Source organism: Triturus cristatus, chromosome 11, assembly GCF_964204655.1.
Source record: "Triturus cristatus chromosome 11, aTriCri1.1, whole genome shotgun sequence".
Lineage (NCBI taxonomy): Eukaryota > Metazoa > Chordata > Amphibia > Caudata > Salamandridae > Triturus > Triturus cristatus.
Window position 1 is genome coordinate 795,671,283 of NC_140594.1, and position 20,045 is coordinate 795,691,327.

Sequence of the window (20,045 nt, forward strand, 5' to 3'; positions counted from 1 at the left end):
GGTGTTTGGTCAAATGCATCTGCAGTTGCTGCAACCAACATGTGTCTGTGTGTAGATGGGCATGGCACACTGTTACGCACACCAGCCCACATGTGTAATCCGATGTAAGGTGTGTATGTATGCATGGACGCGGAGTTTCATGACAAGGACATATCTGCATACTCTCAATGTATGTGTGATCAGTCTTGACATGTACTCCTTCATGGCAAGGTGTGTGGTCTGTCCTTTTTCAATGACATGTGACCTGTGCATCTAGTGTTCCGCAACCTGTCTGTACAATAAACATCCTTCTTCTGCACATATGTGGATGTCTGTAACTCCTGTAATGCGTCTGCCTGTTCACTTACACTGGCCCACAGCTAGTTTCATGGCATGGCATATTGAGGATGAGAATCGACGATGATAGCTGGCTCTTTGTAGGAGTGTCTCCTGCCTGGCAGACGTGTCCAGGGCTCATTGCACAGACCTGACTCTGTATGTAGCATATGTGTATTGCCTGTTGAACATGTGCTCAGTACATTGACATTGGTGGTGTACTGTATCCACTCTTCGTTGTCCCTTCAAATTCACTGCAGGGCTCCGCCTCTCCCTCGACCAATTCCGGACTTGGCTGACCTGAGGGAACATGATTGTATACGCCGCTACCGCTTCCCCCAACGTTTGATTGAGGACTTGACGACACGGCTGGTAGCACACCTCCAACCGCTACACAGGAATCCTACTGCACTGACACCCAAGATGAAGGTGCTGGCAGCCCTACATTTCTTTGCCACGGGTACCTTTCAACATACCATTGCTCACGTTGGTGGCATGTCCCAAACCATGTTCAGCCGTGTGCTGCATGATTTTTTAGAGGCCATGTTGGTTCACCTAGATGAGTTCATTAAATTCCCAACTCCTGAGCAGTTGACAGGTGTCAAGCGTGAGTTCTATGCCCTGGGAGGGATGCCCCATGTCATTGGGTCCATAGATGGAACACATGTGGCTTTGGTACCACCACAGGCACAGGAGGTAGCGTATAGGAACCGCAAGCATTACCACTCCATTAATGCCCTTGTGGTGTGTCTTGCCAACATGGTGATTTCACATGTCTGTGCTCGTTTTCCAGGATCAGCACATGACGCCTACATCATGAGGCGTAGCAGGGTGCCTGAAATGATGCTGCCGCTGCGCAACGAATGGGCATGTCTTGGTGGTGGGTATACTCTGTCAGTCCTGTATTTAGCGTCATCTTCCTGTCTCACTGCTTCTCCTGACCCGCTTTTGTCCATGATGTTTCCATGTAGGCGACGCTGGCTATCCCAACATGCCATGGCTGATCACGCCTCTCCGCAACCCCAGCACGGCTGCCGAGCACTGCTACAACAACGCCCATGGGTGGACCAGGCGAGTGATAGAGAGGACCTTTGGCCTCCTGAAGAGCCGATTCCGTTGCCTCCACAAGACCTGCAGCGCACTCCCATATGCACCGGTGAAGGTATGCAAGATCTTCCTCGTGTGCTGCATGCTGCACAACATGGCAGTGGAGAAAGCTGTGCCACTCATCCTGGATCCGGATGAGCAGGACCATCCACCCGTGGAGGATGAAGGGCTTGGTCACGAGGCAAGTGATGTGGAGGAGGAGGAGGCGGAAGAGGACATCCGGAGTCGGCTCATACGCAACTTCTTTGCTTAGTGGTGAGTTCCAGTGTCTGAGTGTGCACGCATTGGGCCGTGTGTGGCATGTGTTGCAACGTGTGTGTCCATCTGCATGTCTGCCAGGTGAGTCAGAGGTGTGTTTGGATGTGTCACTCGAGTGATGGTGCAATAGATGAATGTTTTTCCAGAGTCATCATTGTCACCTAGCATGTTGACAACCTTATACGTGTCGAGTACATGCACATGCATGCGGATGTGCTTCTAATGGCTGACTTCTAGTGTGTCTCTCATCCACAGGTGCTTGCGCATGCTGTCTGCTGGTAGCATTGTTGTGCTCCTGCTATTCCTTATGAAGACAGCAACATGTGCTGAATCAGCGTTACATGCACGGACACGTTTGTAAATCTCCTTAGGGTAAGGGATGCAGCACGGCTTTTTGGGTGTGGTATTTGTTTTGATTGTGTGTGCACTGCTCATGTTCATGTTTGGATACTTAGCGTACATGTAGATTCACCATGGGGCACATGACATGGAGCTGAATTCACCTGAATTGATGGTCAGACTTGCTGACAGTCATCTGTAATGGGATTGTGGATTGTGATGGAGCCATCAATGTGTGTAACACTGCCCTCGAATACATACGGGTTGCACCGGGTTGACATGGTGTGTGAATTTCCCATTGGAGGCTCAATGGTGTATGGCAGCCTCTCCGTGAGCAGCAGGGGATGTTTAGCTGTAACCCGTCACTTGTGTGCCAGTTCTATGGATTTCCAGCATATGTGGTGCAAAGGGGGGTGCCAGTGTCGGTCCCACATGTTCATCCACATGACCTGTGTATGTGTTGACAGAGTTGCATTAGCATTCAGACACACATTACTAATAAAGGTGTCCCTCTGCCTCCAAGGTGCCTCCTCTTTGTCAATGGTGGCCTGTTGCCACTGTGCATGCGGCATGTCTGGCATAGTTATCAGAGATGGTGCATATGAGTCTATGTGTAGAGTAGCAAGATGCAAGCTGTTTGTCAGGGATTAGAATCGGTATTGTGCATGATGTCCATGGCTATATAGGTATTGTGGCATGTCAGTCTCCACGACGGCCACTGTGCTGCATGTGCATCCGTTGTGTGTGTGTGTGGCATGTTGAACTAGACATTCCTTCCTTGACATACACCTTTTGCATAGTTCCTTCCTGAGATCCTTGTCTTTGTGTGCAACTTGGGGCATTGTTTTCTTGACATGGCGCATGCTGCTGCAGGGCCTGCAGCAAGGGCACCCAGTGTCAACGGAAACGAGCTGGTGTTCATCATGGATTGCTTGCTGACATGTGCTATGCTGATCAGCAGCATCTGTGCCTCATGCTGCAGCACACTCTGCATTATGCACAAGTTCCCCAGTTCCATCCACCTCAAGGCAAGAGAGACCATCCCCTAGGTCAACTACGACATCCGTGTCTAATCCTACCCTGTACTGTACGGACATGTGTGTTACAACTCCCATGATACTTGTCCACATCCAGTGTGCATCTGCACAGCTCTGCTTCTACATCTGGCGACCAGGCCACATCAACGTCCAACAGCGATGGGGGGAATGGATCACTGCCAGCTGCAGGATGACCTTCTCAATCCACGCACACACTCAGCAAGCACAACACAACCTTGTGGCACTGTGATCCAAGACCACATTGTGCCATCTCCAGGCATCCAACCTTGGCCGGCCCACCATTCTCCACATCCACCAGACTCAAGCATGCAGGCCATGGTTCTGCCACCTGTCTACACATACCTGGGAGTAGCACCCCAGGACACTCCACATGATCCCTGACCTCTGCACATGACTGTTGCTCTTCTAAATAGGTCTGTGGGCACAGTTGTGCGGGCACCCCCTCAGCTGGTTGGGCCTATCACGGGTGAGTATGGTGCTCCATGTCTGTATTGGATGATACATTGTGACCCATGTGTGTCCTGTGCCAGACTCAGACCCCAGGGTATGCATGGTTGGAGTTACTTCAAAACTGAGGCATGGTTTGACTTTACAACACACACATGTAGTGGAATAATGCAAAATGACGGCATCATCTCGTGATTGTGAAGATATTTATTTGTGGTGGGGTACGTGTTTGGGGGGATGACAAGAGGTGCTTGGCGGGAGTGTAGAATCCAAAGTTCACTGGGGGAGTTGGTATCCTTGCCAATGGAAGCCCTCAGAGTCTTTGCCACAGTCTTTGTCAACATTGGTCAGACAGTGACCAGCAAGTCCATGTGGCAGAGAATGTCATTTGCTGTAGTGCTGCTGTTGGGTCAGAGGGCCAGGTGCCAGGCCAGGTGACCTGGGAGATGGTGATGTTCCGCAGACTCTCACGGTCTTTTGCGTGGACGACCCACTTTCCTGCGGGGACCCTCAGATGCAGGCCGTGATGATGCTTGGGATGCTCCGTCGGATGAATCCTCCTCCTCCTGATCCCTCACTGTGGGTGGTGATGTTCTTCGCCTGGTGGCACAGGGAGGGTTTCCCATGTTGTCGGCAATCCGACGGAGTACACGGGTCATTTCCGTTTGCACCGCCACGAGCTCAGCCTGTCTTGCCTCCATCCGTCCTTGGTGTCGCTGTTGACAGGCATGTTGCTCGGCCTGCAGCGTCTTCATCTCCTCGAGGGTCCCCTTGATGTCGGTGAGGGTGGACGCAATCTGGACCATGCCCCTGGTGTCACGCCGGTATGTGTCCAGGATGTTGCTGACGTGTGACATTACCGGTTCCTGAGCCAACTGGTCAGGTTCGCGCCTCCGCCGTCCTCCACTCCCACCACCCCTGCCCACTTGCACCTGGCCTGCCGTTGTGGGCACATCGGGTCTCCGGGACCCCTGAGGGATGGCATTTGCGGTGTCGCCTGCCTCCTCATGGGTGCCCGGAGAACCTTGTCCCTCCTGGACAGACTGGCTGTGTTGTTGTGTGCGGGCAGGGCTCCTGGGTGTCTCCTGGGATGTGGCAGGAATGGGGGTGGTGGTTGGCACAGTTGTACCTGACGCAGGTGCTGCAGGTGGTTGGACACCAGAGGGGCAAGGTTGGTCTGGGTCGTCCACGGAGTGGTGAGAGTCGTCGCTGCCGGTGGGGTCCTCTTCACGCAGACCCTGGGCCTGTGAGTCTTCCCCCCCAGTGTTGGGGGAGATCGACGACGTTGACCTGTGTGTGAGAGAGACAATGTTAATTGTGTTACATGCGACATGCATGTTTCATTCATTTTTGAGTTGGCACAGTTCCTCTGGGTGGTTGGATATGGCTTGCATTCCTCTCGCAGTGCACTTGTGCATGGGTATGTCCCTTGGCCACAGCTTTCGACACTTTACCTATGTGTGACACAATCTTAGTTGATGCATATTTTTGGAACGCAGTCAGCAGTGTAGTGAGCGGGCGTAGCAAGCCATTCAGAGCCGCCTTACGTGTTGCACTGTACATTGCCAAATGGTGTTTTCACCATGCTATTTGAGAATGCAGGTTAGTAACTTGAGCATTTGTGACAGGGTTCTAACAAACACAGTGGGTAGGTTTACTGTGTGTAAGGTTAGGTTTGTGCCTGCAGCACGGATGTACTCGTGCACAGATTGACACATGGCCCAGTGTTTGTCACAGGAAAAAGGGGGGGTTAACGCACTGCCAAACCTTGTCTACATGCACACAGTCCACCTGCTGACGAGCGGACATGGCCACACCACCCAAGGGTGATTTGGTCTCCCTCTGTCTCCCTTTCTCCCTCCCTCTGTCAGCCTCCTCCCTCTGTCCGTCTCCCTCTGTCTCCCTTTCTCCCTCCCTCTGTCAGCCTCCTCCCTCTGTCCGTCTCCCTTTCTCCCTCCCTCTGTCAGCCTCCTCCCTCTGTCCGTCTCCCTCTGTCTCCCTTTCTCCCTCCCTCTGTCAGCCTCCTCCCTCCCTCTGTGTGTCACCCTCTGTCGCCTCAGCCCAGCTTCCTGATGACACACAGTCTGCAGGTCTTTCAAAGGCCATTGGCTTGTTCATGTGGGTTTGTTTGTAGTCTCCGGGCACCCATTGGGCGGAGTGTCTGAGTCTGCGCTGCTGCTGTGGCGATGTGTGCTGACACTCTTCCAGAGTGATGCGTCTTGATTAGCTGCTGTTATGTGCAAATTGTGCCTTCATACCCATGTCATCCAGCAACGCGGCCACCATTTGCAGGCAACACAGTACTGTGTGGGGACACACTGTTTGTATGGCTGTGCCCTAGGCCATATGGGCTGAGGGCATTGTTGTGTGCTTCAGAGTTGCTCTATGTTAGTTTTGGGGCCCACCCTCCCGGCATCGGGGACATCCTGTCTTGTGTTGGTGTTTTGTGTGGCCTGTGACTTGGCATGGCCTTGCTTGGTGCATGGGGCATGGAGGCGCTAGTGGCATGTGTGTGTTTTTGGAGTGTGGTTGTATCCGGTGCTGGCTTTGGGGGGGTTGCGTGCATGATTGGGATTTTGGTTGTGTATGGCGTTCCCCCCATGTGAGGTGAGTTGTTTGTGTACTCACCAGGGTCTGGGACTCCTTGTACTCTGTCTACTCCCACCGGCGGCAGCGTGGCCATCACCTTCTCCTCCCAGGGATGGTAGTGTACCGGTCTGCGGGGCGGCCCTCCTCCAGTGATGTTCCCCTGGTTGTGATCGTCCGTCATTTTGCGGTGGACCGTCCTCCACCTGGCTTGGCACTCATGCCTGGTCCTTCTGGTGGCCCCAACAGCATGCACAGCATCGACAATCCTCTGCCACATGGCTGATTTTTCTGATATGCTGGTCTGTCTGACCAATGTTCCAAAGAGCTGTGGCTCGACTCTGATGATTTCGTCGACAAGGACCTCCAGCTCCTCCTTTGTGAACTTTGGATTCTTGTTAGTGGGCATGGTGTGGGGTGTGGATGTGGATGGTTGTGGGGGTGTGGGTGTGGATGGTTGTGGGTGTGTGAGTGTGGTTGTGAAGGTGTGTGTGTGTGAATGGGATGAGGGGGTGTTTGTGATGGTGGTTGTGTGAAGGAGTGCACGTGTAAGGTGTATTGATGGCTGTAGTATGGTGCAGTGCGTTGTCTCTGTGGTCTGGCAGTGGTGGATCTGTTGCAAAGGATCATGGTTTGTGTGTGTTGGGCCTTTTTATTGGTCCATTTGTGGGTGTGGCTGTGTTTGAACTTTGGGTGGGTGTGTTATCAGGAGTTGTTGTGTTTTGGGCCTCTGTTTAGCTGTTTGGCAGTTGCAGGTCAGTGTATGGGGTGTATTTGGGCTTGTTGGACATGTTTTGTGGTGTTGTGTGAATCGAATTGACTCTCCTTGTGTTGTTTTGGGTTGTCCTGGTTCAGTATGTGTGTTTTTGGCGTCTGTACGGTGCGTACATGCACTGGTGGGGTGTTGGTATGCTCCATTCATACACGGGTGGGGGTACGCTCCATGCATACACGGGTGGGGGTTCGGCACATACATGCACTGGTGGGGTGTTGGTATGAGCCGTACATACACGGGTAGGGAGTTGGTACGCTCCATTCATACACGGGTGGGGGTACGCTCCATGCATACACGGGTGGGGGTACGCGCCGTACATACACGGGTAGGGTGTTGGTACGCTCCATTCATACACGGGTGTGGGTACGCTCCATGCATACACAGGTGGGGGTACGCGCCGTACATACACGGGTAGGGTGTTGGTATGCTCCATTCATACACGGGTGGGGGTACGCTCCATGCATACACGGGTGGGGGTACGCTCTTTACATACACGGGTGGGGGTTCGGCATGTACATGCACTGGTGGGGTGTTGGTACGTGCCGTACATACACGGGTGGGGTTTCGGCGCGTACATGCACTGGTGGGGTGTTGGTACGCGCCGTACATACACTGGTGGGGTGTTGGTACGCGCCGTACATACACGGGTGGGGGTTCGGCGCATACATGCACTGGTGGGGTGTTGGTACGCACCGTACATACACTGGTGGGGGTTCGGCACGTACATGCACTGGTGGGGTGTTGGTACGCGCCGTACCTACACTGGTGGGGTGTTGGTATGCGCCGTACATACACGGGTGGGGGTTCGGCGCGTACATGCACTGGTGGGGTGATGGTACGCGCCGTACATACACTGGTGGGGTGTTGGTATGCACCATACATACACAGGTGGGGATTCGGCGTGTACATGCACTGGTGGGGTGTTGGTACGTGCCGTACATACACGGGTGGGGGTTCGGCGCGTACATGCACTGGTGGGGTGTTGGTACGCGCCGTACATACACTGGTGGGGTGTTGGTACGCTCCATTCATACACGGGTGGGGGTACGCTCCGTACATACACGGGTGGGGGTTCGGCACGTACATGCACTGGTGGGGTGTTGGTACGCGCCATTCAGACACGGGTGGGGGTACGCTCCATACATACACGGGTGGGGGTTCGGCGCGTACATCCGCGGTGGGGGGGGGCGTTTGGCGCATACATACGGGGGCTGGGGGGTTGTTCGGCACATATGTAGGCACATGTCTCGATGGTTGCTATGGGAGTTCGGTCCGTACGGTCTTTTTTCCATACGGTTGTAAAATCGGAAGGATGGGACGGATCGTACTTGCGCGGTCGGACTTCATTTTTCCGATTCGTAGGGTAAATCGTCCGGGGATATGTCGGACACATTTTCCGACATGTGGGGAAATTTTCCCAATGCGATTCGTATGGACTTTTTCCCATACGAATCGTACTTGGCAGTTTGTACGCTACTTGTACGATTCGTACGGTAAAAATACCGGATACGATTCGTACGGGGAAATTTTTTCCAGGATCGGAATCGGCACCTAAATGTATTATCTGATTTCCCTCAATTTAATCCTTCAGAGTTTGTTTTTAACTCGTTTGGTTTATTTTTGTCACAGGTGTATACCTATTGAGGTTTAATCTGTTACTTGACCGAATAGAAAAAGTACCTCTTCACATAGTCCAGGCCTTTCTCTCCCCAGACCAAATCTTGGGCCTCATTTCTGAGGTTTTGACGCAGGGCAGAACCACAAGGAAGCTTGCTGTGCTGCCCTGTGTCAAAAGAAAAGGGCAGCACTGCTCCGTATCTATGAGATACAGTGCATTCCTGTCATTTTCCCTTGCGCCGGTGCACAATGGGCTGGCAGGCACCATTGCAGACACCCGCCTGCGTTGCGGGGATGACTGATTTTGTGCAGGAAGGGGCACAAAATCAATCAATTCAGGCGATTTTCTCTGTCTGATTTCCTCTTTCTATGTGTGCTGCAGAATGCCGCACAAATAGAAAAAGTAAAAAACAAGAAGAAATTAAAACATTGGTCTTTGTTGTGCCACCCCTGTGGTGGTGTTAGATTCTGTAGCATTCCCAGGTTTATGATTTCTCCTAAATCTGGGAATGCTTCAGATTACATGGGTGTTACATGGGAATACCCACATCTACACCCATGGAACGCCCCTTTCAGGTAGTGTTCTGCGTAAAAGGGGAACATATTTACAAGGCCATGAAAAGCCACGTTCAGTGGCTTTACGTGGCCTTCTAAATATGCCGGGGCACATGGGGCCACTGGAACATCAAAAAAGTGATGTTCTGCTGGCACAGCAGTGCTGCAAGGGGCCTCATAAATCAGGCCCAATGAATATACTGGAATATCTAAAGATTTCCCTCTGAAAGCATATGTTTTAGCAGAGCTAAGTGAAAAATGGGTTCTAAAAGCATTGTTTGACCCTAGTTTCCAAAATGTCCTGTATCCCCACATTCCTATCCTTGTGAAAGGCAGGTCCTTGTGCTGTGTTTAAGTCATATGTGTGCAATACCAGTAAGAGAAACAGGCAGCACCAGTGGGAAATGGACATCTGCCTATGGAGCAGTAAAATGCGCCACCAGTATGTCACAAAAAGTGATGTGCTGGTGGCGCAGGGGGATTGTAAATCTGCCCCTGAGTGTGGAGAAAAATGAGTAAAAAGAATAAGAATGTGCTTAGGTGAGTTCTACCTGAGAACACACAAGGAGAACAACCGATTCAAAAGCACAATTAATGAATATGAAGATCAATCAGACACAATAGTAACGTGGGATGCAAGTGACACTGCCCAGCAAAAGCCGTAGCCCTCACAAAACAGATGATAAGCTAATAAAACATGGCATGACATTTTGCATGCTGCATGCGTAATAGTGACATCGAAAACATAGCCAAATTTGTGGTAACGCTGATATATTTCCTGTCACAAAAATGTGCTTTGTTTATTTTTGTGATATAACACAAAATACAATTAAAAAAAATATATAACAAAAGAGCAGTTAAGGAATAACGTAGTGAGCTATTTTGGTTGCTTCCCAGAAGCCACAATTCTTGGTTGGAAAACATTAATGTTGTTTCCAGGCATGTCATAATTCTGATGTGGCTAGTAACGGGAGATACTTGGCACAATGAAACTATCAGGGCACTTGTATTGAAGACCTAAGCGCTCTGCATTTATCTCTGAATTGGTAGCAGTGTCAAATTCGGTGCAACTTGCATTTGAACTTGTTTGAAATAGTAGCTCCTGGGTCTATATGACAAGATACATTTCTGCTGAGAAGTTACATGGGGAGGGTGTATCATAGATAGTCAATTTCTTCAAAAAGGGGGCTCAGGCTGTATAAACGTAAATGATTTCTAATAATGCTGCAGGGTTTGCAGAGCAGAAGAGGGTTGTAGGACAATTTTCTAATAACTGGTTTTCCATCCTTCACTAGGCATTAGTGCAGAATCTTCCAAGCTGGAACTGGAGTCAGGGAGACAGCATCATTTGCTTTCCCGAGCTCAAGCTAGGGTTCATGGCCCAGAGCTGTCATGTTCCTGGAGTGTCCACCCTGTTGACGAACCTTTTCGTCATGAAAGATGATGTTCCGGTAAGATCCTGAGAAATAATGCCTGTTGAGCCAGTTTACTGGCTTGTGTATTTTCTTTCCTCACAAAAGCATTTGCATTTCCTAGTGGATTTTTTTTAAGGGTACCTAATTCTGTCCTGGTTGATGTTAAGTGTACAATTGGGTTTTGCACATAAGGACAGAAGGCACCTTGGAAATTGATGATCAGTTTCAAATCTCATAAAGGCATGGGGCATCTACATTTCACATAATATAATCAATGAGACATATATATCTGACACAATCATGTGTCATGTTTACTGTCCTCCAAATTCTTTGTCATTTGTCTCTCTCATCCTGTAACAGTTTGAACTCTAGGCGCTGTCATACAGTTCATACTATATCAGTTTAACTGTGCGTTTGGACAACATAAACATCACAACTGTGAGAGACTGGCTCCACACAAACCATCAGGATTAACCCTGGGCGTAGTTGAAGCTACGCAAAGTGCAGTTCACACTACGCGAGCTACGCGTAGCACTTCGCGAACTGCGTAGTACCTTGTTCGCACTGTGCCAGATGTCGTTTTCAATGATTGCACAGTGCGGACAAGCAACCGGCACTGTGCAATCATTGAAAATGGCATCTTGCACAGTGCGAGCTGTAGTTTTCTGCTGCTCGAGTAGACTTTTACTCGAGCGGCAGCTTTCTCAACGCGAACTGGTAGTTTCTCATCGTGAGCGGTCGCGAGCATACGCGATCACTCGTAATGAGAAACCTGACCTCCTCGCGTTGGGAATCTCGCCGGGAGGTTTATTTTCTATGCTCGCGATCGCCAACTTAATGTTGCTGATCGCGAACAAGGAAAAAGTCTCGCCGGGATGTCATTTTGCTTGCTCGCGGTCGCCAACTTGACGTTGAGGACCGCGAGCAAGCAAAAAATGACCACAGCACTACGCTACGCGTGTTCGCACTGTGCTACGTGCAGTTCGCGTAGTGCGAAGTAGCGCGAACTTCGCAAACTACGCGAGCGTAGCGTAGTGCTTCGCCCAGGCTTAATCAGGATATGTTGGTCTCACACCTAACGAGCTCACAGTGCACCCTCTGGACCTTTATACATTACAAGGCACCAGAGGGTGCATGTAACCTCAGAACTTGACAACTCTGAATCCCCAAGGAAATAGTGAAAACAGATCAGCCCCTTTTATTAGAAACTCATGCATGCCCAAAGGGAAACCAAGAAATACTCAAATTGGCATTTCATTTATTTATTGAAGCATTATGATTCTTGTGTAAAATAATGTGTGCTACTATGATCAATAGAAGGAAACAGAGTAATCAGCATTACTAGAATCGTAAACAGAATGAACAATTCCACCATTTACTGTTACATTGATTATAACCAAACATTTATAACCATATCTAAACTCCTACAGGCCATCAGCCTTTTCAAGACAATAAACAGGATTCAGTTCGGCCAGAATTCTGACATGGGGCGACCTCAACAGTGACAGTGAAATGCTCCTCTGTCTAAACAAAGGATTTTTGTCGTTTATATAATAAACTTCACCTGTGTTACCATACCGGAGCCCAAGTCAGGCTGTCATTATTTATTCTACCCTTTCGGGGCTTTAGTCGAGTGGACAACTACAAACATCAACATTTTGCCAGTGACCTTAAGCCTAGTACAGAATGTTCGAGGCCCTGATAACATGCCTACGAGGAGATGTAAATGTGTACAGAGAATATTATCTGCTTTGTATGCGCATACAAATGTGTGTCAAGAGTCATGTTGAAGAAAGATGTCAGCTTTAACCGTGAGCATGTAAAATGGTGATGTTCCTCATCGAGACCTATGAAACAATATAAAACCGACTCCTTGGACATAAGGTGACTCAAAATTCATAAACAAATGTGCTAAAATATTAATTCAAAGTCTCCTTTAAATTTAAAAGCATATAAAAACCCAAACGTATTAAAAATGTAATATAAAAATGCACGTTAACGGCTGAATTATAAGCAATTTTGTGACTAATACATTGCCGAATTGCAAATCAATCTTCACTGCTCGAAACTGCCAGATAGTTTAAATGTTCTGAGAAGCAGACAAAAGAAAGCTGTTACCAGCTGCAGCAGATGATGTTTCCGTTAGCACCACTCTCACAAGTTACAATGAACAAGCATGGTCAAGTTTGCCCCCTTCATCAGCAGCTGAAGGTGTAACAACCAGTATTGCATCCGCAGGGGACGAGCCAAGATCCAACCCTCCAGGAACTGAAGCATCCCAGGAAGGCTCATAATATGCATTTTCTAGCAATGGTAATTGTGCAGGGCAACTCCGCAGGTGAGCTTTTAAAGGGTCCAACAGCCCTCCATTGTCCATCGATTGAACTGGTGTAATTCCAAAGCATATATATTCAGTGCATATTCGAAAGTGCACAGGAGACAGCTAACACAGCCTGCACACAGTGTAACCAGATGGGCCAGCAGGACAAGAGTCAGTTATCATTTAGCTCCTGAAGCAAGGGTATGCCAAAATACTGTATCATCCTTTCACAACACAGTAGCAGATGTGGCAGTGCCATCCCCATTTGGCCATGTGATGGAACATCCATTGCGGAGCAGATAAAATAAGATCAGCATCCCAACAATCAAGAATAGGACAAGTGGTAAACCTCCAAAAATTCTTCCAGCCACGTAGTGTATGAATTAAGCCTGGGCAAAGCACTACGCTACGCTCGCGTAGTTTGCGAAGTTCGCGCTACTTCGCACTACGCGAACTGCACGGAGCACAGTGCGAACACGCGTAGCGAAGTGTTGCATAGTGCTGCAGTCATTTTTTGCTTGCTCGCGGTCCTCAACGTCAAGTTGGCGACCGCGAGCAAGCAAAATGACATCCCGGCGAGACTTTTTACTTGTTCGCGATCAGCAACTTCAAGTTGGCGATCGCGAGCATGGAAAATAAACCTCCCGGCGAGATTCCCAACGCGAGGAGGTCAGGTTTCTCATTGCGAGTGGTCGCGTATGCTCGTGACCGCTCGCGATGAGAAACTACCAGTTCGCGTTGTAAAAATCTACTCGAGCAGCAGAAAACTACAGCTCGCACTGTGCAAGATGCCATTTTCAATGATTGCACAGTGCCGGTTGCTTGTCCGCACTGTGCAATCATTGAAAACAACATCTGGCACAGTGCGAACAAGGTACTACGCAGTTCGCGAATTGCTCGCGTAGTGCGAACTTCACTTTGCGTAGCTTCGCGAAGTGCTACTTCGCGAACTACGCCCAGCCCTAGTATGAATGATGGAATAATTACTAAGGCAGTCTGGAAGGTACTAATCAACCAGGAGTCAATTGTCTTAAACAAGTGTACTACACCTGCGGTATTCGAGACAATAAAGATGCAGTGCAGGAGCTCCTTAAAATGGTGTGAGAGGTTAGTGCGTATTAGTGACTGTACCTCAGAAGAAGACTTTGTAACCTGAAGATCAGATATCTCCCATGCAGATGTCAAGGCAACTTCCTAATGTCACAATATGGCTTTCAGTCTGCTTAAAGCATCAAAGTTCACATTTACAATTGGAATTGAAGGCCAAATTGTCACCTCCCTAATTGTGCAGACTAATGCAAAAGGCTCTTGTGTACAATAATCCACAACCCTAAAAACCGTCAACAGATACAGTGGTCCCTGTTTCTTCCCACAGCAACCTTGGTCGCTCAACATCAAAAAGCTCCCGGTCAAAAGCAATCTGAATGCCAGACGAATTACAGCAGCTGGGGAACCTTTCAGATAATAGCACAACTTTGCCTTGGATGCATTTAATGCCCCAGGAGGTATAGCTTCCCTGCAAACCAAAGAATGGCCTAAAGTGTTCTCACAGTCTATACCTCTAAGAAAAAAACCTGAGTTGCACCATTTCTACATCTGTCAGTGAAAGGTCTGTTGGTGTAGTCATAGCATTTATGTTGGCCAGGTCAAGACAGGACGTCTGCTGCAGTGTTTTGTTCAGGAAAATCATTTGTTGTGGTAGTACTCATGCTCTCAACAAAGCCTCATTTACCTGAAACACCCAAACTTTATTTCTCCGGATAGATTTCAAATAAATGTTACATTTCTAAAAGTCATACCCTTGTATCGACAACTGTAAAATGAAAGGGGCTGAATAAATTAGTGTAGTATCTGTTAGCACATTTGTCTTTGCCGGGGATAAGAGAAGCTCATAATAATAGGATTCCGGGTCTACAGGATAGTGTACAGAAAAATATGCAAATTTATTTGCAAATGTCTTTGAACTACCCACTGGTGGTGTAGGGCAGTGTTCCCATTGTATGTAATTAAATACTGCACATGCAGTATTTGCTTTATATAAATAATGGTTACCATAAAGGTGAAAACAAAACATTTCATCATAATTAGAAGTATCAGTATACATATCTTCACTTTCAAATACAGCATAATATTCTAAATCACAAAGCATTTTCTTTACTGTACGAATGCCCCAATCATCAGAGAGCTACCAGGAGTAATGACATGATTCAGTGAAATGTGAAAAACACTCGGAGCTTGTAAAGTTTTTCTTGGTGCATATATATAATACAGTACATGATCCCAAACAATTCCATCAGATAACGGAACAGCTGAAATGTTCACAAGGACATGTCGACATGTCTCTTCAAACTTAAGTGTGATGAAGAATGATACTTCAAAACCTTGTTTACCTGTTCAAAAGCAGAGCGTTGTGAGAGATAGTGTCCATTAAGAAGCAAGAAACAGACAGCCATAAATCCAATCCAAAGGAAGAGGAAAACAAACACAATTGTAATCCAAATGTATACCCAGGGTGGGATACAGTATGTCTTTGTAAACCAAATTAAAAATGCACGTGTTTCACGCTGTGGTGGTGGGTCAGACAAATCTGAGGAAAAGTTATCAGTCAAAAAAGTAGCCTGCAGCAATTTGTTCAACTGTGGGAGACTTTTGGAGCTGTGTAGAGCTGGTAGTCAACTCTACTGGTGGGATGTTATAAACAACTTCATTGTTTGCCTGGTGTTTTGAAATCTATGTAGTCACACATGATGATTGTATGGCTTTTGTAGACATAGCTGGAAGTAGTGAAACTTTAGTATTAGTTGTCCCCAGCTGGGGAGAAGAAACGTCATTGTAAGTTAAAGCTTCCAGGATACCTCGTTGCCTACTATGTAGAATCAGCCACATAGTGAGGTTTGATGAGATCAATCGGAAGAAATCTCTTGTGTTTGCTGCTGGCAACAGGCGGTAAAAGTCAGTTCTGGTACCTTCAACAGCCAGGACAGGCACAGGCTCTGTTAGATAGTCTGAACTCCTTTTTGTCTGGTATTTTCTCCTGCACTAGATTCCCAATATTTGAAATCCAACCAGTAGTTGCTGTTGCTGCCTTCACTTCACCTGTGGCAGAACATTTCTGTAGTTCATTGCTGTGTCCATCTAGGAAGTCGTTCAGTTCCAATAAGACAGGCAAACATTCCCTGATAGCAAAAGGGGTTTCCGCTGCCACTGTACTGTGACTGTCAAGGTCTGGAACCCGCATCTTAATCCCAAAGAGGACTTAGTAGGGAGTCTGACCACCCAAAGAGCTTCATGGCAGAATGTTTCAGTCTCTCGATACCCCATACTGGTGATGGACCCAACTGCGACCTTAAACTAATAATGGATTTTTTGAAGACTGCTTTAAGTTATGTTTTTCTGCTCCATGATCTTGTTTACCTCAGGATGGTATCGGGAGGAATAGTGCACAGTCACACCCAATGTTCCCATGATGTCTCAGTAACCCCTAGAGGCAAACACTGAACCCTAGTCTGAATGGAATATGGCTACTGTATATATGCTGATAAAGACTTGCAAGTCCTTTATAACAGTTAGAACATCAGCCGATCACGGTGGCTAAATTCATAGGAATCGAGAGCAGGAATCCACTGCTTACAATATATATTGAAAGGACCAATCAGAATTTAGGGGTCTGCAGTGGTCCAGATAAACACAGGCCAGAGACTTGTTGGAGATCAAGAGAGGTGTCTGTGGTGGGTGACCTATGGTGGAAACCTTTATTTGTTGTCATGTGTCACATTTAAGGACATAAGGCCTGATTTAGATCTTGGTGTACAGGTTACTCTGTCACAACAGTGAAGGATATTCTGTCTGCCGAAATATAAATCACATTATATCCTATGGGATTTGTATTTCAGTGGACTGGATAACCGTCACTGTTGTGACGGAGTAACCTGTTCGCCAAAGCCTAAATCAGGCCCATAGTCTATTGTCTGTTTGTATAGACCTGCTCACCAGTAGCATTGCTGCATTCGTAAAATTGTAGCCGCCACCACTGCATGAGAGGATGCTAAACCTTCATGTGCTGATGCAATTCATTCTAACCTTCAATCAGAATGAGGAATTCCTCTACCACGCACTCTATATCCCAGTCCGAGAAGTTGGGCAAACTGAATGTTTTGCGCATTGATCTGGTAAAAGTATTTTGCTGGCAAACCTTTCGGTAAGGGGTGCCACAGCGCAAATCTGTGACATCCTTCATAAGTTTTGCTATAGCAGCTTATGCTTAATTGTGCACCCTTTTGAATGTCTGATTCCATTCTGGCTCCAATAGTGTAGATAGTCATTATAAGCAGGAGTGGGTGGAACTCATGGAGTTTTACTCTCCTGAATTTCCCAGAGTTACATAAAAGCTCTGTGACATTCCGCGGAGTTCTACCTACCGGGTGATATGGCTGCTTCTCTCTCACTAACAACCACATGCACCGGTTTTCTTTCACTTCACTCTGAATTAAAAAAAAAAAACCTCAGCTCTGGCGCGCTGTCCAGCGACGAGGATTATGCATCAGCCTTTTCTGAAACTCCAGGGACCATTTCCTGCCCTGGGGTGCAGTTTGTGCCTTTCAGTCTTCCAATTTCCACTGTCTGCAGCCATTACACTGTTGGTTCCTCTCCAATTCACAAGCTGTGCCAGGCACTTTCCAGTGCAATGCTTGGCTCCACCTTCAAAGCCACCATTCTGTAGGAAGAATGTAAACTGATATTTTATATTCCGGATTTTTGAGCAGCACCCTGTTAGCTGCTGGTAGTCACCCTGTTTAAATGCGCAGTACGTGTTCCAGTGCTATGAAGGTGGAGAACACTGACAAGAGGATACTCCACTTTTATTATTTTGTGCAGTGGAAAGTGTGCACTTGTTACACATATCTGCAAATACAAGAAAGACATCATCTGGCACTGTTTTATGTAAAGAAATGGTGAAATGATGACAGATAAATACTATCACAACGAAAACATGTTGTTTTGAAGACCACTTATATTCTAACAAGAATACAAAATACTCCTGCCGACCATACAAAGTGCTGCGCAATGAGTTCATTCATTTTAATATATTTAATAAAGTAGTTACAACTGTGTATAATGCACAACATATGTCTTGAAACAAACCTGGGCTGTGTACCCATTTTACAAAATGGACTTCTAATTTGAAGGCTACCACTGAACTCTATCCCAAATTATCATGTTATCTTGTTGCTGAAACCACCCATTAACATTTAACCCAAACCACAAGCAATATTCCCTATGGAATAAAGCACAATTTAAGTGTTATAAACACATTTATCCTGGGACTGAGTGCCCAAAATGCACCAAAACATAGGTAAATGCATAATTTTACAGCTTATATTGGACATCTTCAGATTTATACTCACCAGGCACTGATGATCTGCTCATAATTGCAGGATCTCTGTTTTTTGGTTTTCTGCGTCCTGTGATACATATTCAGAAGTGGTTTCACTGATCACCTCACTATTGAGCATCTCCTGGCATGGCTGATATATCGCTTAGCTGGCTGCCCCTGTAGTGAAGTTTTCTCATACTCTCAAGCTAGCAGGTCTTGGCCCGCGACAGCACCAGCTTACGAGTTAACTTCATCGCCTTACTCGTTCACAAAAATCTAGGGGCTATCGATCAGTGCTAGCTTCCGTAGCCCTGACATCCGCTTTAAGTAGCCGCCATGTTAATGCAATGCAAAAATCGGGTTGCCATGCTAGTCTGTCTTCCATTTCTGGGGCAATATCACAAAATTGAAAACATCATTGACAGTTCTCTCAAAATGAAAGAAGGTCAATAATCAACTAAAAGTCAATTTTGTCTCTCAGCATCTGTTACGAGTATTATGCTTGTGCCCTACTTTCTCTACATTACCAGTAAGCACTAGGGGTGGGTGATGGTAAACTCTGCCATGTGTCGGTTGGCAGAGTTTTTGCCAAAGTCCGTGCTCCAAGAGGAGAGCGGAGTAGCAAAACTCTGTGAACTCTGCATGTGGAGCGGAGTTTACCTCCCATCCCTAATTATTAGACCGGACACAATAATACGATTCTCACACTGTCAGTGTGAGGAATTAAGGATCTGTATTCTCAAGTTCCAGGAATAGAGCTTTCAGTTCAGCCAGATGTCCAGTGCAATCACCAAGTGACTGCGTGTATGTTTTGTGAGGTTGGAATTCTCCACCCCTCATTTTACCCTTAACTGCTGCGCCAGCAGCTGAGTAGTGATGGTTTGTCCCTACTGCAGGCTGCACAGAACCATCAGCATAGATTATGTGATCGTACTGATCCAAAGGTATAATTTTACTGGGCAGAGAGTATCCATTTTCTTAATGGAAGTACACTTGTGTCTGTTATGTAGAGTCGAAGGCATAATCTACATCTGTTGATGTTTGAAAATTGGCCCACTGTATCCTTCTTGGATGTAAAGCCTTCGTGTTAGGAAAGCTGGCCTTTGTGACAGCCTCTAAGGCTGAAATCAAAGTCACAACTATTTTTTGTTTACCCTGAGCCAATGGTCTTTCTTTCACTACAGCAGCCTGTACTGCCATTGGTATCTTATCTGTTGGTGCAAAACTCTTTTCTACATTTGTGTATAGGTGTGATTTATATTCATTTGGTACTGTGGCACCCTCATTGGACGTGGCACGTGGTACCTGAGGTTCCAGGGATTAAGCGGATCATCAAATTTGTGGTGTCAACCTATGTGTGTAAGTGTTTAGAAACTAGCATGTCAGCTTGTACTGAGCAGAAAAGCTCATTGTGTTGCAGTCCAATGTGTGCATGAAAAGTCTGGATGAATTAAATCATAAAACAGGTTTACTCATTGTGCATAATCTGGTATGTATTTTCTGCCAAAATTTGGAAAACCCAAAATTGATTGGAGTTTTTTGATGTGTTTGGTGGTTGTAAAAGCACAAGCTGCACTAGAAAAAGTGTTGCTAGACTTTTGTCTTCACTTGACAGCTCTTATCCCAAGAACAGGATACTAAGATAGGCAATGTTTGAGTTTATGAAATTGAATTTGTAGCCCATGTGAGCAAACCTTATAATTATGCGGTCTATTCTGGCCAAATGCGATGCTAAGTCATCATCCGTCAAGTATATCTCATCGACATAGGACACTGTTTGGACATCAGAATCTTGTAACAGTTCCATTAAGCTGTCTGAGAACAGCCTCTTGTACCCTTGTGGCAATTGACAGAATTGTTTTTTAGAACTGCGGCACTA

General features: G+C 47.1%; 1 protein-coding gene across 1 annotated transcript in view; it reads left to right on the forward strand.

Annotated features, from left to right (window-relative positions):
* Positions 1-20,045, forward strand: part of LOC146785455 (calcium-activated potassium channel subunit alpha-1-like) — a 1,319,298-nt gene that overhangs the window by 345,768 nt on the left and 953,485 nt on the right. Inside the window, exon 12 of the mRNA XM_085633050.1 lies at positions 10,353-10,508. Coding sequence (XP_085489176.1) covers positions 10,353-10,508 — 156 coding nt within the window. The remainder of the gene's footprint in view (positions 1-10,352; positions 10,509-20,045) is intronic.